The sequence below is a fragment of the Mustela erminea genome, chromosome 2, assembly GCF_009829155.1.
Source record: "Mustela erminea isolate mMusErm1 chromosome 2, mMusErm1.Pri, whole genome shotgun sequence".
Classification (NCBI taxonomy): Eukaryota; Metazoa; Chordata; class Mammalia; order Carnivora; family Mustelidae; genus Mustela; species Mustela erminea.
Window position 1 is genome coordinate 99985429 of NC_045615.1, and position 25644 is coordinate 100011072.

At 58.8% G+C, this 25644-nt stretch overlaps 1 protein-coding gene across 3 annotated transcripts; it reads right to left on the bottom strand.

Moving 5' to 3' along the window:
* Positions 1–3474: 3474 nt before the first annotated feature.
* CPZ (carboxypeptidase Z) lies at positions 3475–25560 on the bottom strand. Of its 3 annotated transcripts, none has more exons than XM_032333702.1 (11): positions 25345–25560; positions 20720–20752; positions 18930–19334; positions 16615–16824; positions 13667–13863; positions 12936–13097; positions 12343–12501; positions 9325–9460; positions 7185–7324; positions 4240–4339; positions 3475–3945 (listed from the first exon to the last, which is right to left on the bottom strand). In XM_032333702.1, exons 1-11 carry the CDS (start codon positions 25439–25441, stop codon positions 3578–3580), a joined length of 2007 nt encoding a protein of 668 aa, XP_032189593.1. In that variant the 5' UTR covers positions 25442–25560; the 3' UTR covers positions 3475–3577. The 3 variants fall into 3 exon arrangements, with proteins under 3 accessions (XP_032189593.1, XP_032189594.1, XP_032189592.1); XM_032333703.1 differs by having other exon boundaries at positions 16615–16827; positions 18930–19304; positions 25345–25559; XM_032333701.1 differs by having other exon boundaries at positions 16615–16827; positions 25345–25559.
* Positions 25561–25644: the final 84 nt, after the last annotated feature.

The following is a 25644-nucleotide window of genomic DNA, read 5'->3' on the forward strand; positions in this document are numbered from 1 at the left end:
TAACAAAATAAAGAACCCGTCTTGGGGCCTAATAATACTTTGTTTTGGTCCGTTTGCTATTTACTGACTTTCATTTTTGTCTCTAACAGTCTCCTCTTCTTAACTTGTGGGCTTTATTAAAGGTAATGGGTCAGTTCCTTGCTTCTCTGCCTGCCCCATCAGTGGCTGTGTACCTGCCTCACCTGCTTCTGGGTACATACCAGCCACCATGAGGACCTATCCTCATCTCCTCTCCCTGGTTAGCCTCTTTCTTTTCCACTCCAGCAATGTCATGCAGAACATCTCTGTCTTCCAAAATCCATCCTCCCCTTTTGCGATGGTAACTTAGGGAGCCCCCCATTTTCAGGGAATGCCCTCCCACCCAGGACAAAAACTACAACTCCCAGCATTCTTTGAGGCACACCTGCCCATGTGACTGAGCTCTGGCTAGAAGTGACAGGGGCGGGGGGCGGGGAGGGGGGCGCGCATTGAGGGGAGGGCTCACCCCAGGATGGTGGATCAGCAAGTGGGTGGAGCTTGGGATCTCCTAAAACATCCTGCTGTCTGGCCACGCCTAGCCCAGTCTTGTGTCCTGGAAACTCACTTCCACCATGTTAACCCATCCCATGTTGTTTCCGCCATATAGCTAAATCTAAATGGTTCAGGGGGCTTTTAAGGGGGGCCGGGGGAGCTGTCAATTTTTCCTTAATTACTTGTAGTTTGTCTAGGCCATGGCCAGAGAGAATCTCCACCTTTTAAACTCTGCTTAGGGTGTTCTTTGAGATGCAGCACATTATCAATTTTTATAAATGCTCAGCAGGTCTTGGGAAGGACGAGACTCTCCACCTGAAGTAAGCGATGCCTCGCACACACTCATTAAACTGAGTTTGCTGGTTCAGGGACTCCATTTCTCCAAAACCTGGCCAACTGGCTGAGCCACGGGACCAGTCTGATTCTGAAAACGGCACATCACATTTCCTATTGGAATTCTGCTTGTATTTTTAAATGATGTGGCTTTACATCGTCAGCTGCTAAGTTGATTAGTGCCTAGCACAGACTTATTATTTTATCTTAGTCGTAAATTGTTTGCTCCTTTGTCTTTCTCTCCCGTTTCCTGTATTTGAGCCTCAGGCCCGTGTCCTCTGCTACAGGTAAAGCCCTCATCACCCTGATGTCTGCATTTCTCGGCTTCACCTCACGTCCTGTGTCACTTGCTTTCAAGCATGCTTTCCTGAAGTACACACAGCCGTGTGTGTGTGTGTGTGTGTGTGTGTGTGTGTGTGTGTGTGTGTGTGAGATGCAGTGGTCTCTGCATTCTTAGCAGAGGATTTAGCTCATGTGTGTGGCTGGCGGTCTGCATTTTATTCCTTCCATGTTCTCGTGCTTTCATTCTGTCTTCCTCGCTGTGAGTTGGTTGGTTGGTTGGTTGGTTTTGCCTTTTGCTACTTCTGCTGTGGCTCATGATGCTGTTCGTCCTCCTGTTCTCCGCGGGGTTATCTGAGAGCAACACTGGGCCACCTTCCCTTACCCTACCTCCCCATTCAACTGCCAGCTCTTTCCTAATGATGTCCGTGCCAGCATGCTCCCTTTGGAACCCCGTCCTGCCACTGTGCAGAGAGCCGGCCCCCTGGAGGAGAGCTGCATGGCAGGCCCTGGGGGGTCCCCGCTTCTCACTGAATCCCAAGCCCCACTGTTCTGACATCCTCTTCAGTCTCACGGTGAGCCCAGCAGATGGCTCCCTGCTTTTCATCTCCTCCATATGGGGGTCAGTCCTAAGTTCCATCCAAAGAAGAGATCATAGGAGCTACCAAAATGGTCTCTAGCTGGTCGGAAATAGGGAGCCCATCCTGTCCCCACCTGACCCTCCCACTGCCCACAGCCACCCTCACGCCTCTCATGTCACCTCTCTCCCCACCGTGTCACCAGGGCCCAAGCCTCCATTCTGAGAATGAAAAGGATGGCCCACTGAGCTCTTGGCCTTCAAGCCCACTCTAGGGTCTTCTCCGGACGGCTGTGGACAGCAGGAGCCTCACATAGCCCTCCTGCAGGAGGGACTCAACAGCCAGCAACACACTCCGAGGTCCCAGGCAAGCTGCGCAAACTCTCTGGGCTGCACCCACAACTGTAAGGCAGGAAGAGCAGTCTGTTCCATGTAGACCTGGGACACAGTGGAGCCAAATACATGCTGACCTTCAGGACCACTGAACATGGGGCAGAGGTGGGATCAAGAGCCAGGAGGATGTCTGATGAACACTCCAGATCAGGACCGATATCTACATGCCAGCTTTGTGACCCACCATGTCCAGAGCAGACAGGATGTGAGGATGCCCACGCCCCTGCTCCATAGAGCGGAACCCTGCAGAGGGCTCCAGAGAGCCCCCCTGGGGCTGGGCGCACACCTGCTTCTCTTGGCTTGCCCTTGAAGCTTCCTGAGATGACACCGGCCAGGGGCAGCCATCAGATATGCTGATATGGGGTGGGGATCATGGTGGTGTTCAGTGGGGGTCAAGGCAGCACAGTTCACGTGGGAGTCCCCCCTGCCCCGCATGGTGGGGTCTAGTGGCATAGCCAGGAGCAGCCAGGAAGCTGCCGCATTCCAGACAAACCTTCTGTGATAAGTTCAACTGCGTTCCCCCAGAAGGTATATGTCGAATTCACCTCCAGCATCTGTGACCCTGACTGTATGTGGAGACGGGGGTCTTCCTAGAAGTGATCGAACTAAGATGAAGCCATTAGAGTAGACCAGATCTGATGGGATGGTTGCCCTTATGAGCGGGAAAGGGGGACAGAAAGGCAGACAGGCATAGACAGAAGATGGCTCGAGGATGCGGGGAGAACCGGCTGTCTATGAGCCAAGGATCCTTCCTTGGAGTCTCGAGAGAACCACCTCCATCCACACCTTGACCTTGGGTGTCCAGCCTCCAGGGCTGTGTGCCTCCCTGTGTGCCTCCCTGAGATTCTACAACCCCCATACCTGCCTGACCATAGAGAGATGGACCAGGAGCAGTCCTGGGGGCCTGGCGGTGGGTCTCGGGACCTGAGTTGGTGGCATCGTAAGGATGAGAAAGGAGACAAGGGAGATGCTTCCTGCTGGAGTTAGGACCCCATCAAAGCCTGGGAGCCTCCAAGGGTGACCCTTGGGTGATGCTACGGTCCCAGAGCTCTCGACAGCTCCCTTGCCCTTAAGGTCACCTGCTGCCCAGCCTCCGCTCCTCACAGACAGGCTCTCCCGACCTTCCTCCTTTCATCCCACCTCCACAGACTCGCAAACTCTCTGCTCCTGATTGGCCCTGCACTCCCCTCCACCGTGGGCCACCTCCTCAGGAGACTCGGTGCCCCCCTCAGTAAGGCAGAGGACCCCTCCTGCTTCAAGGCCTCGGGCTCCAGCCCCCTCCAGACCGCCTGTGGGACAGCAGGGGCACCTGCCCTTGGGACCATCCAGGCGGACGAGGTCAGCATGCCTCACGCCCCAAGTCTCTCACCATGGCCGACAGTGTATAAAGTGACTTTAATAAAACAGAAACAGCTTTACAGGGTGTCTTCAGAAGACAAAGTCAAGAGCCTGGAGCCTCTGGGCGGGAGAGGGGTGGGGGTGCAGCTAGTACTTGAGAAGCCAGCGAGGCTTGTGCTCACTCAGGGACGTGAAGTAAGACCACCACCACGGCTTGCTCCCGCCCACAGAGGGCTGCCTCCGCCCCCCGAGGGGCTCCTGGCCAGGCTCCTCGGGCTCCCCATACCGGCTGGCACCTCCTAGTGGGTCTCGGAGCCCAGACCCACTTCTCCGTGGCCCAAGGAGGAGCTGCTTGGGTCTGGTGCCAAGAGGCTGGAGAATGAAGTCCACGCGGCCGGCCCTCTTCATCCGGGCAGGGATGGTGACCTTCTTGATGACCTTGGAGTAGCCAGGCGCCTGAGCTATGACGATGTGGGACCCCGGAGGCAGCAGTCTCCAGTAGTCACCATCTGGGGCTGCGAACACACAGAACAGAAGCAATTCTCAGACAGAGGTTCCCATTCGGGCTTGGGGTGCCGAGATGTGCAGGCCCAAGGGGCATCAGCCTGGAGGGCAAGTGGACCCCAGATTTGCATTTGCCTCTGTCCTGGCCTGGAGCACCCTTTCCACCCGCTTCCTCAGCCAAACTCCTATTCATCCCTCAAAGCCCATGAAGGCAGAGTGGAGCAGCCTCTTGGGGCACCAGGACAAGGGACAGCTTGCCCGAGGGAGCCAGCCACCACAGCTCAGGCCCCCAAAAAAGGGCTCACCTGTGGTGATGTCATGGCGGATGCCCTTGACCACAATCCGGGCGTTTTTGACCGGCTTGCCGAATTTGTCCATCACCACACCTTTGATGCCCCGGTGCACCTGAAAAAGAGGAGAGGGAGGGCATGGGTATATGGTGTGTGCTCTCCAGAGGACAGAGCGGCCCAGCCCAGCCAGCTCCTGTCCGTCTGTCCTCAGAGCCCCGCTCTGGGTTCACGCCTGACCCTGCAGTTCTGCTCGAGGGTCCACTGACCCACTCTCCTGGGCCAGGGGTGCTGAGCAGAGAAACCTGGAGCTCATCTCAGCTCCCCTTTCACATGCAGAGTGGGTTGGTGCGGACACTCCTTCTTGAGTGCGGGCACCATGAGGACAGAGGCCCTCGTGTCGGTCCCAGCCAAGGCACCAACCGCTGTTTGGTCTTGGACAAGTTACCCTGCATCTCAGCACTGTCTCCCCCCATCTGTAAAATGAGCCGCTGGTGTTGCTGGGGAACGTGCATCCACACCCATGAAGGCCCATGGCAGAGCCGGGATGCGGGACCTGCCCACCATCCGTACAGACCGGTCCCCAAGCCACACGTTCGAGTGAATGCCTTCTGGTGAGGAAGCTACACCCCATGCAGGTCCCCGTTAGAGCTGCCTGGGCCTGTTCACACTCCTCCTAAAAATGTCGACAATAAACAAGCCAACCCACCCTTGCTCTATGGGACCGCAAACAACTTAGGGCCCACAGGTCATGTCAAATGAGGCCAAGGGGACTGGGTGGGAGGGCAGCGAGACCCTACCCTTCTCTCCCAGGAGGCTGCCCCCCACACCTGCATGGCCACTCCAGGCCTCCAACCCCCACCCCCATCCTGTCCCTCCTTTGTTCGGAACCAGCCAATTCCTCTCCCCCACGTTCCTCTTCTTCCAGGAAGCCCTCCTTGATAACCGGTCACATCAGGGCCTTCCTCCGGGGTCCCCAGTTCCAGGCTTCCACACTCCCAGCCCTGATCTCACTGTAATGTTACGATCTGTCCTCCTCTCCCCAGCCTAGAGCACAGACCAGACACATAGTAGGGTGTCAGTTCATGTCAGCTTGAGCAGGCTAAGCGAGTCACCTTCGGGCTGAGGAGTCACCTTCTGGCCCACCCAGGCACCAGGAGCCCTCCGGCAGGGACAGAGACGTGGTGTGTACGCCCCTCCCCACCCCTCCCGCCCCTGGGAGAAGCAGACACCCACCCGAGGCCTGGTCAGCATCACTGTGAGGAAGGCCTCCATGGGCCATGACAGCCTCGATCCTTATCAGAAGACCCAGCACGGCCTTCCTGGGGCGTCGTCCTCAGGGTCCAGCCACGCCCGGCTGCATGACAGGCCTGCCACCCTTCCGAGCTCATTACTAAATCTTCATACCCTAAAACCTCACATACAATATCCACAGAGCAATCCCAGTCCCACTTAAGGCTCCTTAAAACTAATTTCCACCAGACAGCCGTAAAATGAAATGAGCGAGGGGTCTAGCCCAGACCTATTACTGAAGGGTGACCTGCCCCACGCCGAGAGAGGTCTCGGGCTCAGCCATAAAACAGAAACTCGAACAACACTAAAAATGTCCAGCTCTTATCTGGGCTTTGCTTTCTGTTCTACAGCAGCAGCCGCAGATCCGGAAGGCTCTGCTTGGTTCTTGCCTAGAGGAAGGTCCCTGATCTTTCTAGAAAGGATTCATTGACACGACTGAGGTTCAGGGCAGGCAGATCCGAGTATAAGCTCTGGACAGTTTCTGGGCAACCCTGGGCAGGCGCTGTGCTGTCTGACCCTCTGTCTCCTCCTCTGGTTTTCTTGTGGCAGCTGAGAGCCAGGCTGGGGAGCCCACACGTGACCGAGGAGCCCCAGGCCAGTGCTGTCCTTCCCAGGCACCTGTCCCTCACCCCACAAAATGGGGCAGCCCCTTCAAACACCCAGGACTGGTGTCAGGACTGAATGCCATAGGTAGGAATGCCAAGTGTCCCTTGTTATGCATGTACATCCCATCACCGTCCCCTTTGGGCAACCCTGTGTCTCCCTCAGGGCCTGCTCCTCCTGGGGACATGGTGCCAATGTGTGAGTCACCTGAGTCTTGAGAGTGCTCAGAAGAAAAGTCACTGAGGCGTCTGCAAAACTACACTGGGTTCTGCCCTCCCTCCCCCCACCCCGCCGTGTGCCTGACCCACGGGGTTACTGCCCTCTGACACCCCCCCACCACACCCCTCAGCTGTGAGCCAGGCCAGCAGGCAGGACTGGGAGAGCACAGGACGCGGTTGCCCAGATGCTGGGGGACCGCCTCCGGGATCCACTGATGATTGTTCTAGACACGTTCCGCTTGACTTCTGCTCAGCACCACCACCTACTTCTGGATGAACGTGGCCCCCCACAGACAGCATTTAGCCCTCCCTCCCCCTGCCCCACCCCTCCTCCAGCAGCCAGTGTCTCTGAGCCTGAGAGACAGACATGTTCCAGGCCCTGCCACCCAGAGCAGCACCTGAGGCCAGCCTGTCACCCAGTGCACAGTCCACTCCTGTGTCCACACTCCTCGCTGTGGCCTGGGGACCCTCCCATGCCGTCCCCCTGCCTGAGCTCTCTCATTACCTCGTTCCCCTACTTCTTCACAATGCAGCCCGGTTGTCACCTCCTCCAGGAAGCACCTATGATCTCCGAGGCTGGGTCAGGTGCCATCCCTGGGCCGCCTTGGTCCCTGCCTCCTCCCAGTCCGGTGCTATCCCTTTAGGCCATGAAAGCCTCACTATCCTAGGTCCCCAATGCATGGCCCTGGAGGTCCCAAGTGGCCCCAGGGCTGGCTGACAGGAGGCGGCCAGTGGACAGCCAGAGGGCTAACAGATAAACAAGTGAGGGGCAGTTGTGCCTGCAGTCTCCCCACCAGGCCAGGCCGCGCTAGCTGGCGGAGCTAAGCCGGTGGGTGGGGGTTGGCTCACCGTCTCCATGAAGTTCAGGAGCGGCTCCTTGTTGTGCTGCCAGAGCGTGTAGAGGGCCTCCTCCGGGGGGAACTTTATGCAGCCCAGCTCCACCGTGATCTCGAAGCAGTTGCTATGCAGGTAGTTGAAGTCGGACATGCCTGCGGCACAGGGGGTGGCCTGAGCGTGAGCCCATGCTCTGGACATCCATGCGCCCACACTCGACACCCACGTGCCCACAATCGACACCCACATGCCCCACACCCATGTGCCCGCACTCCCATACCCACGAACCCGCCCTTGACACCCACGTGCCCATGCTCCACACCCACACGCCCACACTCTGGACATTCACGTGCTTGCACTCGACACCCACGTGCCCACCCTCGACATTCACACGCGCCCGCCCTCGACACTCGCACGCCCACGCTCTCAACATCCACGTGCACGCGCTCGACACCCACACACCTGCACTCTCGACACCCATGTGCCCATGTTCAACATCCACGCGCTCGCCACTCCCCACTTCCGGCCTGGTGCGTGGGAGGCTACTGCCCTTATCCCCACTTTACGGATGAAAAGACTGAGGCACAGGGCACTGGCAGCTCTGACCCAGATCTCAAGGGGGAAAGGGGCAGGGTTGGAGTTGCACTTTGAATCCAAAGTGCGTTCTGGCACCTAAGTGCTCAGGCTTAAGCTCCATCCTGTGTGCCCCTCGGTGGGTAAGAAATGAGCCCGCCGAACCAGGCGCCTGGCCTGCTCCTGGCCTGGACCCAGGTGACAACAGTGTCCGTGTGCCTAGCCGGGCCCAAGAATAGCCCGGGGAGGAAGGTTCCCAGCCCCCACTTCTGGGGAGAGCACAGGCTTTGCAAAGCTGGACAACCAGCCAATCCAGCCACACAGAGAGGCTCTCAACCACGCAGCCACTCCTGCCTCTTCTGTCCATCTGCTGTTGGGAGCAGAAGCCACCCCTGCCCTTCAGAAGGCTGCAGCAGCTACAACCAACTTAACCTTCATCCAGGCTCCAATCCATGCGGCCCCCTGTCCTTGGCCACTGGCCCCTGTGTCTTCCCTGGGTCTGTGCCCCTGTGTCCACGAGTCCAGCTGCTCTCCTAGGCTCAGACCCACCTCTTGGGTCCCTTGCAGACCCTGGACATGGGGTTATGCTCAAGACTCAGAGTCAGGGACCCAGGCACCTGGGCTCTAGGAAGGAGAAAAGGTGCCCTGTGCTCCTGGGAAAGGCTCACTCAGGTCCATCTCAGGGCAGTAGGGGCAAGGTGGCCAAGCAGGGGTGTGAGTTGGCTTCAGTGCAGGAGCTGAAGGGGTTGTCCTCTCTGCCCACAGCCCCACCACCTGTGGCACGGATGCCGACAGGCCCTTGTCTTGCCAAAGCCCGGTTTCCTCATCTGCCAAATGTCCCAAATACTGAGTGTCACGCCAGGATGGGGGGAGGGGCAGAGAATAGGAGCAGGTGGGCCTGGCCCAGCAGGTGCTCTCAGGCACACAGGGTCTCACGCACCCCGCTTTGCTTCGTGTGATGTCTACCCGGACACCCGGTTAACGTGGAACTTCAGAAAAAACAGTGAATAGAGTTTTAGTGTAAGTATATCCCATGGAGTATTTGGGACGTACTTATACAGTACCAAAAATGCTTCATGATTTTTCTGAAATTCAGGTTTCACTGGAGTCCTTCATTCCCTCCGGCACCCCTCTTACACTGCCAAGGGGCGGGAAAAATTGGTCACAAGTAGGGTCACACAAGGTCAGAGCTCACGAAGTCCCCAGCAGAATGGGCATGGGGGCTGGCATAGAGCTCTGCCACACCTGTCACCTAGAACCTGAAGGCAGCAGCAGAACCGAAGCCAGACCACGCCCTCACGGGGCTGTGATGCCCCTATGCCCCTCCCCCACCTTCCAGAACTCCCAGAATCCAGCTCCCAGAAAGAGCTGTGGAGAGGAGATGCAGGCCTCCCCACTTCAAGCCCCTCCCCAACCTCTATCTCCCCGCCACTCTCCCAAACCCCTCCCCTACCCATCCCACCTCAGCCCCTCCCAACCTCCCCCTCCCTTCTCACTGCCTCCCTCCCTCCACTCTCTCCTCCCTCCTCCTGCCCAGTCCCTCCCCACCCCCACCCCAGCCCAGCCCCCACTCTGCCCGCACCTCCAGTGAAGCTGTACCAGTCTGCCCCATTGATGATGCTGCCCCTCTTCAGGAAGTTGCCACCACACCTGTTCTCTGACCTGTCCATCATCATGGGGTGCACATCAGCATAGGCCCTGGCCAGCAACTTGAACATCTGGAAGGGAGACCAAGGGATAGGTTTCTCATGAGACCAAGGCCAGAAGGTGGGGCGCCCTGCAAGGCACCCTAAGTGCTGAGGCCAATGGGTTGAGGAGGGGTCTGCAGGACAGATAAGGAAGGGGGGTGCTGTCCTTGCAGATGGCACAGCACATGCAAAGGCCTGGAGGCACAAGAGCCAGAGCTCATGGGAACCTGGCACATTGTGAAGCCCCTGCCCACCTGGCTGGGGAGGGTGGGCTTTCTCCCAGGAAGGGGGTGCACTGAAGGAACGCAGGCAGGGCTCCCCGAGGTCAGCTTTGCAACTTCCCAGGCCCTTCCTACAGAGGGCAAGCCTTGGGATAGGCAAGAGACTGGGGCAGGCCTCATTTTCACTGACGTCACCACTGACTACTCTATGATAACCATCACCCCATGTTCCCCGGGGCACAACCTGTGCCTGTGGGAGCCCCCACCTGTCACCACACGTGTGCAGCGTCCACTGTGGTGGGTGGAGGGGTGCATCTGAGTGCATCCACGGCCCCTGCCCCCAGCGCAGTCCTCCCCCCATGCTGCCCCCACACCAGGCAGGGGCACTGGTCGCCCTATGCCTGTGTCCCAGCACCAGACATGGGGTCTGCTCAGGTGGCAGCTCCTAAGCTGGGGTCATGTGGATAATGGGGCCTAGCGGACTATCCTTGCCAGAGCCCCGTGACCCTGGGAGAAGTCTGTCCTGGCCGGGGACCCCTCTGCAAAAAGTGGCAGGCTGGGCGGGTGGGGTCAGGCCAGAGCAAGGGTCTCTCCGGTGGGGTACCAGGGACATACAAGCCACAGGCTCCGTTGGGAACAGGCCCGACCCGGCAGGCAGGTGCAGGACAAGGATGCCAGGAGAACAGCTGGCTGTAAATGAGCTAGGGGCGGTGGGGGGGGTGCTTTCTCTGCAGGAGCTCAAGCCAGAGGCCACGGGGAGGACTGGCCTGCCCAGCTCTGCTGCCTGGGACCCCGCTGACGCTCTCGCTCCTTCTAGCTGGCAGTAGGCTGGGTGGGGAGGGTTTAAGGGGGAGGACAGAGCTTGAACTGAGCTTGGGAGAAAGATTTTGGCAGAAGGGACAGGTATAGGGGAATAGATGGCCCGAATACCACCAAGAGGTGCTGGCTCTTCTCCACAGGGCACCACGAGAATTTGGGGGAAGAGACGTGGGACACCCTGGCTAGCCCCTCCTCCCACGCCCCTGCCCCGCAGGCCCCCTCCTGGGACCCTGGTTTCCACAGAGACCACTGCTGGCTGTGAGCCTGAGCGTGATCGATCCGTGATTGATGGCTGGTGGGGAGGACTCTGGGTTTTCTGACTCTGGTGGGACTCATTGAGGCGAACTCCTCGCCCCCCCACCCCCGCCAGGACATCTTCACGCATCTGCCTCCGGATTCAGACACTGGGCCTCGCACCAAGGGCTCCTGCTGCTGAGGGGACACAGGCCGTGTCCCACTGTCAGCCCTGCCCTCTGACAGCATAGCGGTCAGGGGCAGGCCCACAGTGGACACCACCCAGCCTGGGGCACATGCTGGGCTCTGAGCATGGACTATGCTAGCTGCAGGGGCGCGTGGTGGGGAGGGAGTGAAGGGATGAAGCAGTGCAAGGAGGAAGGGGCACAGAAGCAAGCAGCCCAGGGGACCCAAAAGTTGCCTTCCCCGCTGTCCTGGAGGCAGAGCCCTCTGCCTGCTGTCCCTGTTCCGCCTCCTGGTCCCTGCTGGGTGCCTGTGGGAAATCACCTTCTCCTCTAGGGCAGCCCTCCTGAAGGCCAGGGCTGGGCTGGGGCTTCACCCTGCACACCTGCATGCGCACACAGAGATACACCCCATCCCGTCCCTGGCCTCCTGGCAACCCTCCATCCCAGTCCAGCCCGCTTCTGGCTCTGCCTCCTGACCTGGACCAGGACCCTCCGTGCGAGGGCCAGTCCTGCTTGACACAGGCCAGCAGTACAGGGTGTGGGGAGCAGGGGGAGGCTGAGCTGACCTGCGTGGCTGAGGGAGGGGAATGGGCACTTGTCCCCAGAGCCCCCTGCTCCCCGCCCTGCCCCGAAGCAGAGAGCAGGACTGGCTCCCCATCAGCCCTGGGACACAGGGGGGGCCTGCTGGATGACCGAGCAGAGAGCGAGGACCTTTCCAAGCCAAGATGGAAAGTGATCAACTCCCACCTCCCAGAAGACCAGCCTGCGTGAGCTCCAGGATCAGGCCTGGGGAGGAGCCCAGTCAGGGCGGGGTATTGGGCGGGGGTGGGGGGGTACTGCAGGCAGCTAGTCCCTAAGGGAATAATGGGGTGGAGAAGGATCTCGCCATGATCACATCCCCTGCCCTGCTGGTCTGACCAGTGAGGGAAACTGAGGCCTGAACAGGGCAAAGACCTCTTCAGACCCAAGGGAACTCCAGGGTCAGAATTTCTTCTCCGATCCTGTGGCAGCCGGGTTCCCATGGAGCTGGTCTGGCCCTGGGGACCCTCAGCAAACCTGCAAGGCCCTGGAGAAGCCCTGAGGCGGCCAGGGTCAGGCGGACACCATGCATGCTGCAGCACTGCCCTCTGCCGGCCTCGCCTGGAACCCCACCCTCTCCCTGTGCCAGCAGGGAGGGCACTGGGCTAAGGTTCTCACCCCAGGGGCTCCCAGTTGGGGACACAGATGGAAGGTGGGACGTGGCCCAAGGAAGGATGAGATGCTCCCAGATGCCTGGAAGGCTTCCTGGAGGAAGAACCTTTAGAGCTGGGCCTGGAAGGCTCCTCCTGCTTCTGTGACTGCGTGCGTCTCACTGAGCTCGAAAAGGGACAAGGCCAGGCCAGCGCCTAGGCCGCCTGGGCCCCGCTCCCCCTGTAGCCTCCCCTGCACACACAGCAGGCCCGCCCCCTCTCACCTTCTCATCGGGCGTGGGAGAAAACATCTTTTCTTCCTGGGGGTGCTTGGAGAAGTCAAAGGGGTAGGACACCACAAGGTCGCCCCCGTGGAGGCTGGCTGAGAGCACAAACGGGGTGGTCCGCATCCACTTCATTATCGCTTTGGTCTCCGGCGCCACCTGCCCAGCACGGGCAAGGCCATGGTCAGGACCAGACACACCCCTGCTGGTTGCCTCCAGCCATCTCTGGGCCCACCCTCCCTGCCACAAGGCCCTGGCTCGGCCCCCACCCAGCCCTCAAGCATCCCTTCAGATGCCACCAGCCTCTCCCACTGGCCCACACCCCTGCCTGAGACTCACTTCCCCACCACCCCGGGCGGTCACTTCCTCTAGGCAGTCGGCCCAGGGAGCCGTCTCTGAGTACCCGCCAGGCCCAGGGTGTTTTCCACACGTCTTCTCTGAACCCCAACAACCCCATGTCCCAGGCAGGAAGCAGAGCTTCAGAGGCTCAGACTCCCCTGCCCTGGGGAGACTGGGCCTGTGGTCCCGGAATAACGAGAGACCCCTTGAACGCAGGACGATGCGCGGGGGGCAGGCTCAGGGACGGCTCCTACCTTACCCCACCAGTAGTGCTGCGGGATGGGGATGTGGTCACTGCGCACGCTGCGGGACTCAGCCAGCCGGTAATACTCGGACGTCAGGTCAGGGAAGTTGCGGTTCAGATCCAAGTTCTGCGCATTCTGCCTCCCGCTTGTCCACCCATTGTAGCCGGCTCCCTGGAAGCACAGGCCACCCCCACCTGGGGGTCAGCACACCCCACCCCAACCGTTTCTGTAGGGAGGCCACGGGGCCAGACTGGGTCGGAGGCCAGGGCTGCTTTGTGTTGTGAACTTGGGAGCACGTCCAGCCAAGCTGTCCTTTAGCTCCTCTGCCATCCATCCGGCTCCTCCATCCAGCCTCCTAAGTCTCCAGCCTCAGGGCCTTGCCCTGGCCGTTCCCCTGCCTGAATCCCCCCAGTAGTTACGTATACTGCTTGCTCCCCACCCCTGCTGGGGCTCTGCTCCAAGTCACATGGGTGAGCGTCCGGGCCTCCAGCTACTGTGAGATCTCCCCTGCCCCACCTTTCCAACAGATCTCTCTAGAGCATATCCTCTCATTCCCACACCTCAGAGTTATGGGTGCCTGCCCCTGATCCCAAGTAGGATTGTGCCGATGCTGATGTCTGCTGAATGCCTGTCACCCAGAACGGCGGGTGCACACAGACCTCTGATCACTGCTAGTGAAGGAGCAGATGGGAGGCTGTCTAAGGCAGTAGCCCATGGGATCTGGTATAGAGGACACTCACCTCAGCAGCCGCCACCTCGTACCCGTCGGGGTTCATGGAGGGCAGCAGGTGAATGCGCGTGGTGTTGAGCAGGCGCTGGATGCGGGCACTGCCCAACAGGTACTCGGTGCACAGGTACTGGGCCAGGTAGATGAGCATCTCCCGCCCCGCCACCTCATTTCCATGGATGTTGCCGATGAGCTTCACCTCGGGCTCCACTTGGGGGAGATATGGGGACCTGAGCGGTCGTCTCAAATCCTAGGGTCCCCAGAGACTTGAGGGCCCACGTGGCAAGGCTGGCTGGATGCTTTGGGACCTAGTCATTCTTGTTTTGACCCCAACATCTCGGTGACTCATGAGGTCTCATCAAAGTCACGACTTACTAAGCTCATTCCTTAAGTTTAGCCACAATTATTAGCGAAACACGTCAAGGGTATTAATAACAATGTAGGTTATCATTGCTCAGTGTGAATTTTATTCGTGGCCACTTTCTATATTTGTGTAGTAAATTAAGGTGTACACTGGTGCTTAGATGGGAAGACGGGCCTCAAATGGAAGGAAGGAAGGAAGGAATCTAGGAAGGGAGGATAGCTGAAAGGATGGATTAATAGGTGAAAGGACGGAAGATGGATAGAGGGTTGGATAGGTGGGTAGGTAGATGAGTGGTTACATATTTCAGTAGAAGAGTGGAAGGATGGATGGATGGAAGGATGGATGGATGGATGGAAGTATGTATGTATGTATGGATGGATGGATGGATGGATGAATGGATGGAAGGATGGATGGATGGATGGATGGAAGGATGGATGGATGGATGGATGGATGGAAGGAAGGATGGATGGATGGAAGGATGGATGGATGGATGGATGGAAGGAAGGATGGATGGATGGATGGATGGAAGGAAGGATGGATGGATGGAAGGATGGATGGATGGATGGATGGATATTTGGATATTTGAACAGAAGGATGGATGGGTGAGAGATGGAAGGATGGATAGTGGGATAGAAAGATGGGTGGAAGGATGGGTAGAAAGATCGAAGGATGGATGGATGGGTAGATGGATATTTGGGTATTTGGATAGAAGGATGGATGGGTGAAAAAATGGAAAGATGGATGGAAGGATAGAAGGATGAATGAAAAGGTGGATAGAAAAATTAAAGGATGAATGGAGGAATAGAAGGACAGATAGATGGATAGGTAGGTGGATGTTTGGGTATTTGGATAGAAGGATGGACAGAAAGATGGAAGGATGATTGGATGGAAGGATATTTAGATATTTGGATAGACAGATGAATGGAGGAATAGAACGATGGATGGATGGATGGATGGATGGATGGATGGATGGATAGATGTTTGGATATCTGGATAGAAGGATGGATGGGTGAAAAGTTGGAAGGATGGATGGAGGGATAGGAGGATGGATGGATGGAAGGACAGATAGAAAGATGGATGGGTGATGGATGGATAGGTAGATGGATGTTTGGTTATCTAGACGGAAGGATGGCTCAATGGAAGGATGGGTGAGTGGAATGTGAATAGAAAATAAAAATAGACCGGGGTCAGGAAGCCTTACTACTGTGTGACCTCAGGCAAGTCAACTCTCTTCTCTGAGTCTCACATGGCTCATCTGGAAAATGGCATCTCTGTCCCTGGTTGTGCGCAGCCCAAGGACCTGTAGTCATGGGAGCAAACACTCGTGTCCCTCCTGCCTTCTGAGGGTACAAATGACCCTGAGGCTTCCCACAGTGGTCATTTCCTTTGACCTTCTCACAGGGGACATCCCTCACCACGGTCTAAAGCTGCACACCAGTCTGAGATGGGAGGAGTCCTATCTTCATCCCAGAACGTACCATGAGCTGGAGGGACAGGGGGCAGAGTGGGACAAGGAGGCTGGGGTGGGGCCAGGTGATCTCTGTCATGAGCTTTGGGCTCATGACATCCATGCTGCCCAGACTACGAGGATGAAAATCAGGCTGAGTGTAGCGAACCCAGCAAAAATACCAGAGCCACTTAACCTCAATGGCATATTTTTTTCCAATTAAAAAACCAAGAGTCCAAAGGGAACTACTTCTGGATTGACCCCTGTTCCTCCTATGGTCATGCGGATAGACCAGCTGAGGACGGGGCCAAGGAAAGGCTCCTGGCAGAGGTCAGAACTGGGCCCCTGTGCCCCGATGCCCTCAGTGCCAAGGAGGAGTTCACAGTGGTCTTCAGTTCACTACCTGGGACAAAGACCTCCCAGACAGGGGCTGAGACTTTGCTAGAATCACTTGGATTCTCGAGCCAGCCCCCTGAGACCCAGCCCCTGCTCTGAGATCCAGCTTCCTGGTGAGCTCTGTTCAGCACCCCCACAATGGAGGGCAGTGAATGGGGGGCTGCAGAGGGGTCTGACCTCCCGCTTTGTTGACACCAAGCCGATAAAATCTAGCATTTTCCACGTCGCTCTGCCCCATCTCAAAACAAGACCACTTGAGCCTGATGAGTTGAAATGGACTTGGTTTTTGAAAAGGACGACGTGCTTCCTTCAGATCATTCTGGGAGATTACGTTCACCAAGCCACTCCAAGGAGCCAATGTGGAGTGGCCAGGACCAAACGTGCACATACTTGCCTCGGTCTGAGCGTGCCAGGGAGAGGTTGCGAAAAGGACAGAATGCGCAGAGCACAGTTACATTTCCCCAGAGACAGACAAGGGTCCACATGCCCCCGGCCACCAGGAATCCCCTTGCTTCTCTTCCCCCAACTTGTGGGGGTGACGCTCCCCCGGATGGAGCCCCCAGCTCCCATCTCCCCATTGTGGGATGTGGCCATGCACCCCCAGGGCAGGCAGCAGAGCACAGACCCTGCCTGCTCCCTGTCCCCCACGCCTGCGGTGCGCTGGACCTGGGCTTGCACGCCCCAGAACCCTTTCTTGGGAGCTGGCCTGCATGCAGACATCTCCCCTGGGCCTCCACCAGCAGCAGTGGCTTACTCAGTTCATGCTGGCCGGGCCGGGCCGAGAACTCGATGACCAGCAGCTCCTTGCCATTGAAGCTCCGGCCAATGCTGTAGGTCTTGGCGATGTGGGCGCAGCGGGCCGCAGTCCGCCGTAGCACGCGCACCATCTGTGCGTAGGAGTGGTGTGTGAAGTGGATGAAGGTCGGCGGGAGGCCGGAGGGCAGTGCCTCCTCCACGTCCAGGCCTTCTGGGGAAGAACGGGGGTGTTGGGGGGGAGCCGCCAGCTGCCCTCGGTTTCCCTCACCACCCAGCGTGGCTGTGCCTGCCGTCCACCCCCGGCTTCCCCACAATTCCTGGGACCCTGGCCACCACCTGCGCCCTCATACCCCCTCCCCTGCCACACTCGGAAGCTTGGGGGTCAACCCGTTTCTGTCTTCCGTTAAAATCCCCTTTATGCTGCCTATTATCTACAGCTGTAAGGACACCGGAAGCTGCCACGGTGAGGACTACAAGCAGTGGCTGCGGAAAGCGTATGAAATACGAGTCAGGAGACAATAAAGGCAAAGACACAGCCACAGAAACCACGACCCCTGGGGAGACCCCCTGACTCCAGAGGCTTTGTTTTCCACAGGCACCTAGCTCTAAACCTGGTGCCAGTGGAGGTTCCTGGTCGGCTCTGTCTACGCAGCTTCCTGGTGGAGGCGGCCTCAGTGCCTTGTCAGTCTAGCACCCTCGGCTCAGAAGGGCTCCCTAGAGTCCACCAACCGTGACTATGATGACAGCAAGGGTCATCACTGATTACTAACCCAGCAGTGAGGGTGCTGGTGCAGGGCAGGGTGGGGAGGGGAGGGAGAGAGGGAGAGTGGAGGGAGAGGCAGGGTAAGGGAAGGGGGAGGGAAGGTGGAGGGAGGGGGAGCAGGGGACAGAGTGGGAGGTGGGGAAGGAGAAGGGAGTTGAGGGAAAGGGAGGGGAGAGGAGAGGAGAGAGGGAAGCTTTACTCTGTACTCTAAAAGGTCTCCTTCAGAGGAGCCCTGGTCTTCCCAACCCGGCCCCATCCCTCTGACTAAGGCCCACCCCTCTCCCTGTCTCTGGACTGAAGATGTGGCTCCTGCAGGCTGGTTAAGGGTTAATCCTTGGCCCCAAGCCTCTCACTGGCCCTGTGGTTTTCTTTCTGCTCAAAACGGTTTCGAGGGAGGAAGAAAGCAGACGGAACCAGCAATTTGGTAGCAGAATTGCCCAAAATAATCTCTCTCGGGCCACCTCCATGGGCTTTCCCAGGGCAGTTAGGCTCGGCCCCATGGGGATGTCTGGTTCCCTTCCTCTGCACTCCTGCCCTCTCCCAGTGCAACCACAGCCAAGTCTCAGCCTCTGCGCATGCACACAGCTCCTATCAGCCACCGGCAGAACATGGCCCATGGGCACCCCCCCACCCCGCCCCACACCTGCACACACGCCTGTGGGAGGCAGAGTTTCTCGGCCCAGAGCCTGCTCCAGGGTCACCCCTGCACCCCCCCCCACAGCCAGTGAACCAGGGGGCCAGCCCAGATGGGTCCCAGATATACATCCCCGTCCTCCCCTGCCATTGTCAGCGTCCCAGCACCCAGCATGGAGCCATGCACACAGCAGGCGCTCAGTGTATGCACAGACCGACCAGACCAGCGGTCTGACTCCACCAGGTGAACCCTGATGCCCCTGCTGTCATGTGCATTCCCAGGGCCCCCACTTTGTCCTCTGTAGTTGGGGTAAGAACCCATATTCGGGGGTGGCACCCAGCACTAGAGCTTGTGAACCCGACCATTAGCGTGGTGATGTGAGGGCAGGCCATGCTGGGGACCATGAAGTCCTGCCCTATCCAGGGCGGCCCACACCAGCCACGCCTGACCCCTTCCACTCCATCTTCCATTCTTTCAAGTCAAATAAAACCAAAAGTGAGATCCTGGGCAGCCCGGGACCCATTCCAAGCACCCAGCAGCCACGAGTGACCGGTGGCTGCTGGCTGGGATGGGCTCAGGAGAGAGTATTTCCATGGCCATGGAAAGTTTTCCCAGCCAGGCCTGCTCGGGACTGCGCTGTGTCCCCGGAGGGCTGGCCTCAGGACACCTGTCCTTCCCACCTGCCCTGGAATACCCTACCACCAGGAACCTCCCTGCATGCCTGCTGAGATGAGTGGCTCACCACTGCCCAAGACTGCCCATTCCCCCTCCCGAGATACCCAAGTCTGACAGCCCACTCTGGGGAGGCCGGCTCCCTGCCAGTACCTTCTGTGCCACCTCTCTGGCCGGCCGCAGGCAATCCTGGCAGGCCCCCTGGGGGATGCACCCTTCCCCCAGACCTCGGGGGCCCACGTACCTCGCAGCTTCTCCAGGGGGTCGTAGCAGCCCTCCTCCACGCTTGCAAAGTAGCGGCCGCAGTCCAGGAAGTAGGGCCAGGCCATGTCGATGGCGTCGAAGGCGGGCTGGCAGGCCTCCCGCAGCCCCTCACACACGTGCCGGCAGGGCCTGCGCACCCGGCCACCCTCGCAGCGGGGGGCCAGCACGGCACAGCCCAGCAGCCGCAGATCTGGGTTGCACTGGCCCTCTAGGAGGTGGTGCAGGACACTCAGCAGGATGTACTCGGAGCTGGCCTCCACCGCCTCCCGGGACCGGTGCTCCAGCAGCGTGGGGAAGGTCGTCTGGTTGTAGGCCACGTCGCTGCAGGTCCTGAGTGGCATGTCCACGCACGTGGCTGGGGGCAGTGGGGTCATCGCATCACTCCCTGCCTCCGGGACCCACATGGGCATCCGTCAGGCACGGGCATTGAGGGCCCGCCCTGCCCCAGCAGAGTCCCATGGGGCTGGAGCCCACAGGGACAGGGCTACCCCCAGGGCTCCTGGGGAAGAAGCCACAGCCCGAGGGGGACCCAACAAGGCTCCCGAGATGAAGCAGGCTCCACTGCTGCTGGGTAGGTGAGCCAGGGCCGGCTGCTCTAGGTCTCAGCAGCCATAGCTGCAAGATGGGTACAGGAAAGCCAACCTTGCTGTCACCACATTAGGGATGTGGAAGAAGCCAGCAGACTCTCGGTTGGGCAGAAACAGGTGCAGACCCTCCCAAACTCACAGCCCTGAGGCAAACCAGTCCCCAAAAGTGCTACTGGCTTCGACTGCCTTTTGTCTCCGGGAAAATGGCGGATCGCGGAGTGCTTAGCTGGGCTCAGGGTGTTGAGAACAGGGCTGGTTCACAGGATGCCCACAGCTCAGCCCGGCTTGATCCAGCTCTGCATCTCACAGGTGGGTGTCTGGAGTATGGGGATTTCACTGTCCCCGGGCATTTTCAGCTGTGATTGTAACTCCTCTCTCTCCATACCCGTGTGGCCAAGGGTGCTTGCCGGCCCCACTGGCCTGCCCAGCACGGAGCTGAGGGCAGAGTCATCCCCACGCTGCCCCTTCCCGTGCCCTCAGGGGCACCTCCCACACACGGCAGCTCACAGCACACGTGACAAGATGTTGCCACTTCTCAAAGTTTAAAGGGATGGGGTGACTTCTCTGCTCAAAACATTTTATATATGTCGTTGACTTTTGCATAGAGAGAATATTCCCTGCCTTTCAAAGAAGTCTGGTCCCTCCACTTAGAACCCACTGGATGCCCAAATCTGGCAGGAGGGGACTTGAGGAGATGCATCTGCTTCTGAGCTCGTCAGAGCTGTCAGAGCCCACCTGATCTTCAAGCCCACCCCCTGAGGTCAGCTTTCCTTTCCTTCTGTTACAGAGCAGAGGGCCAAGGGCCAGAGAGGGAAAGGGGCTTGCCTGGCAGGGGCCAGGACAGACCCAAGACCCAGGAAGCTCCCAGGAAAAAGAGCGGACATGCCATGAACCTACAGCCACATCATGCCCCAACCAGCCATGGGGTGAGGGGAGCAGGGAAGCTTGAAAGGAGCATTTCTGGGGGACCCGGGGGCAGAGCCAGGGTGGTAAGCCCAGGCTGCAGAAAGAGAGAGTTCCTCCTCTTTTGTCTCCCTTCCAGCTGATTAAGAAGGGGTTTGGATTTGAGTACTGGGCCTTGTTACTAATCAGCCCCTTGGGACCTTGGGGTTCGGGTCTCTAAAGGGTTCAACAGCTTGGAGGGGCTGCCAAAGCAAACAAGAGAGAAGTCCGTGCATCGTACCACTGTCTGCAGCCCATGGCCCGTGACAGTCACCTGGGAAGAGAAAGGACAGTGCGGTTAGGGGTGCAGACCCTGGTCATCCCATCGTCCCGAGAATGCACACTACCCAGAGCAGGCCCCCGGCAGGGCTACACTCCAACCCTCCGGGTTTGATGGAGCCCTGCTCCCGGCTCTGCAGCGGGGGAGCCTGGTTCCCAGGAGGTGCAGTGATTTGCCTAAGGAAAGACACCCAGAGCATGGTGTGGGTGACACCTGCCCCCACCCCAGCCATGTTTGTCAATCACCGTGGTGTAAACACCCCCATGGGGGCCCTTTCAAGCTTCTAGCAGTTGAACAACTAGTTCTGGCAAAATTCCCGAATATTTAACCAGCCTTTCCTGGAGACTGTACCACATTTGGTTCTACCCCCACCAGTAACTCTGACCCCATGTTATTCAAAACCCCCAAGAGTCGATGGACACCAGCTCCCCGCCCCCTTCCAGAACACTCTGCAAGAGTTGTGTTCCACGGTCTCCTGAACTGGAGAGAGGAGGACCAGCACGGACAGTGCTCCTTGCAACTATGGGCTCCCACGACGGCCCGCCTCGAGACCCACGCAGGTGGGCCCAACAGTGAGAACGATGGGAAGACAAGGAACACCAGGCTAACTCCGCACCACCCGCCAAGTGCCCTCTTAGAAGGTCCAGAGGGCTCTCGGAGCTCCAAGAGCAGATCAGGACAGATGGAAATCAGCATGAGAGGGCCTTGGCCTGGCAGGAGTCTGGGGAGGACAGGCAGGGTGAATTGCAGAAGAAGTGGGAAAGAGGGGGAAGGGGTTGCAGAGGGGAGCTCAGAAGAAGGCAGAAACAGAGGGAAAAGCCTGTGTTCTAATCCTGTCCCCTCACACAAAACCCAGCCCTGATCCATGAGTCTGGGAAGGGTGGGAACCCCGTCTGGCGACACGCCATGAAATCTGGGTGCTGTGAGATCTTTCCTGAGAGGACAAATGTGAGCCCCAGAGCGGAAGCAGCTGGAGGGTGGGCTCAGGTCCTGTGGGCCCGGCCAGGCAGCTTCCCCCCTGCAGGACCCTCTGCACATGGTGTGCCCTCCACAGGCGAGGCAACCACAGCCCCTGATCCTGCAGCAGACCGGCTCCCAGCGTCCTCCTGGGATGGGGACAAGGCACCCCCTCACCGCCTAGATTCCACTCTCAAAACTGGCAACTGAGAGAGATCTAGGCAATCTCTTGACCAGGTGCCAAGGCTCGGCGGGACCGGCCTGCTGCCTGAGGACCTGCTTTGCCTCCCTGCCTGAACAACACGGCAAGGGCCTCTGTTTCCTCGTTGCATGCGGGCTTTACTCTATGCCTGTGGAAACAACATGAAGGTCCTACCGGACGACCCACAGTCAGTGCCCAGCACATCTCTGTTACTGTTATGTTTTCTAACACCCCTGAGACCACAAGCCAAGGGTTCCAGGCTGTCCTATGTGGCTAAAAGCGATAGACAAGAGGGTAATTTTCCTAAAATAATTTTCCTGAATAATTTTCCTAAGTTCTGCAGACTCTAATGCTAACAGAGGGCTGTTGTGTGCCCACCCGCGCCCACCTTGGACCCCTGGTGATGCGTGTTGGGATGAGCCCAGTGGCAGAGGGCAAGCTCGAGGGACCCCAAGCAGCAAAAGTCACCTGCTCCCCTAAGCGTGCAGGGGAGGGCGTTCCTGGGCATGCCACCCGACACTCCGAAGTCTCTAGGGTCTAATGTGATCACTGACCCACGCCCACCATCCTCTGCAGCATGAGAAGGGCGTCAGGGTGAACCTATACTTGAGGGAAAAAAGGGAATCCCAGGAGACCAACCCAGGACCCTGCTTGGAACAGCATGCTCGTCTCTGCAGCTAACGGCACCGAGTTAATGACAGGACAATGGGTCAAAGCATCATATTCATGCAGGGTCCTGTGCACGGGTGTCTGTGTCCGACGCTGACTGCTCAACCCCAGGGATAGATGTCGTGACTCAGAGGGTCTGTTCTGGAGCCTCCCTGACAGAGAGCTGGGCTGGGGACCTCCAGCTCCTCTGCCTGGAGTGTAACAGAGCCCCCAAGCTGGTAGACAGACAGTGACCATCCCATACCACTAGAGGATGGCAACCTGAAATCAAAGGCTGGCCGGCTGGGCCCTTCCATGGGATCTGAAGGAGGGTCCTCCCTGCCTCTCCCAGCCTCTGGGACCCTGACAAACCCTAAACTTGTGGCTGCACGTCCATCATCACGTGTCCTTCCTGGTGGGTCTGTGTCCCAATCTGTTTCTCTCCTAAGGACACCCGTCATGGGATTTAAGGCCCACTCTGAGCTGGTGTTGACATCCTCATGCTCCTACTTTACCTGCAAAGCCCCACTTCCCAGGAAAGCCACAGCCACAGGTACGGGGACTTCATCATCCCTTGGTAGGGGAACACAATTCCACCATGACAAGAAACCAGCACCAGTGCATGCGCCTTTGGGGAGCCCAGGGCTGGGGTGAGGTCGAGGGGGGCATTGCTGCTATGGCCACAGGGGGCTGCGGGCCCCACTGAGCACTCCCGGTGGCCAGTCCCTGCCCACACCTGCTGGATGGATGACGTCCTCACCAAACCCCAGACTTAGTACTAAAAAAAGAATGCAAAATGTTTCATTCGTAGTTTTTATATGGCCCCCGGGCGAGTGGGCACCGAAACAAGAGACTGGCTTTCATAAAACTGGTTTTTCAGGTGAATTTCCCCTGTGCTTCATTCCCTCTCCAGTGTGGCCACTGAAAAATGTAAAAGTGCCACAGGGCTGGCATCCTTGGGTTTAGAGACCCCGATCCAAAGGCTGAGGCTCTTTGATAGCCCGCACACGCCCGTTCCACCAGGTGACCACAAGGTGTCAGCATGTCTTCAAAGAGGGGCCCAGCTGACCTGGGCTGGCCGGCTCCCTCCCCGCCTTCCCTCTTCAGCCCAGGTTAGGTTGTTGGTCCCAGGCCAAGGAGACCAACATCTCTTCTAACAGATGAGAAACCTAAATGAGGCCAGAGAGGGTGCCCCATCTGCGCAAGGCTACATAGCAGAGAAGAGAGCCCAGGATTTGAACCCAGACTTGCCTGGGCCCTTGGAGCATGAACCTTGCCTCGGTCCATAGGCTCGAGGTGGAGGCCTCAAATCAGGCAAGGGACAAGGGAGGAGGAGAGGGTCCAGGCTTGCCCTGAGGCTCTAGGATAGGTACAAAAGGGACAGGGATAGTGGTCTCAGACAGAGCAGCGTGGACACCAACTGTCCAGTCCCCACCCGCGCCAGCCTGCTGTCAGGAAAAGCCATTTGGCTTCTGTGGACCGCATGTGGTCCTCTGTCCGGAGGGAAGACCGGACTGGAGCAAGGATTTCTTCTGGAAACAGTCCCCAATGCCACCTCAGGGCCTCAGCCAGAGCTCCCCCCACCCTTGCCTCAAGGTGAGGAAGGAGTGGTCTGTGCCAGCCTCCAGGGGATAGCTGCCTTTCTCCCTCCGAAAAGGACAGGTTGGGGGGATTTCCTGGAGGAGGAGACCATGGTCCCTTTTGAAAAGCCTGATTCTAGACATTTCCTGCAGGGGAAGGTCCATCTGTGACCCAGTGAGAGTTCAGTCCACATCCCGCCTGTGCACCTGTGCACACATGGGCACACATACATGCACACGCACACACACATGCACACGCACATGTGCACACGCACACACTCTGCCTGGGCCTTTCTGCAGCAATAGGAAGGAGGCAAGGGGTGAGGGCAAGGGCTGGAGTGGGTGGCGGTGAAAACCCAGATGCGAGGGAAGAAAAAGGAAAGACGCATCGGTGCATTTGAGAGGGGCGTTTTCTCCTGGCACATGCACTTGGCTGTGCCACCATGTTCTCCGGTATCCCCAAACCCTGGCCTTTGAGAGATGTCCAGACCCCGAGCCCAAAGGGACCCCCACCTCTGGGGACAGATGTCTGCTGCTGATAAGGACCCTGAGCACAGGCGACTAGATGCACCGACAACTCTGAACATGAGGGGAAACTGAAGTCCGCTCCAGGAGGGGCCAGAGCCCAGGACTCCAGGTCCCCAGCCTCCACACCACACTCTCAGGTGAGATCACACAGACAGGCACACCCCTAAGCCCTTTCCCAGAGTCCTCCAGGCACACCCACTCCCTCCCCAATGACCACGCCCCCTCCCAGAGGACTAAGCCCCTTCCCAGGCCCTCTGAGCCCATTTCCAGAGATAGTGTTGTCCACATCACTGGCCCAAGGTGGCAGGGAGGGGTTAAGAGTTTGCTGCCGCCCATAGCCTTCCCCATTCCTGGAAGGAACAGGGACCTTGGATGGCCTGTCCCCTGCAAAGTGCTGGCACCTGCTCCCTCGGACCCCACGGCAGGACACCCCACCCACTGTGTTCTGTCCTGAGGAGGACTCCCCTGGACAGCGCACGCACTGAGCCCCTCTGCTGTCCCAGCTGCCTGCTGCACTCTGCCCTGAGGTTCCAGACTTCTTGTACCCCTAGAGCCTGATGCCCCCTTTCCAGCCCACCAGGACGTCCAAGGTCATGGGCGTGCGCAGGATGTGTTCAGGCCAGGGGTCGCTGGCCGCAGTAGAAAGTTCCGGCGCGGGGTGGGAAAGTTACCGGTGGTCCCCCGGGCGAGCGGGCACCCAGGCCGGGAGGCGGCGGCCAGCGCGGCGAGGAGCAGCAGCAGCAGCGGCGGCGGCGGCGGGGGCGGCATGGTGGGCGGCGGGAGAGCTGCAGCGCAGTGATGTGGCACTCAGGCCCGGGGCGAAGGCCGCTGGGCTCCCGCCCCCCAGGAGCGCAAGCGGAGTCGGGTTACAGCGCGGCCCACACTCTGCGCTGAGGGATGCGGGCGGGAGGGAGCAAGCGGAGCAGCCCGCTTCCGGCCCAGGGCCCGCCCCCAAAGAGGGCGCCCCCACG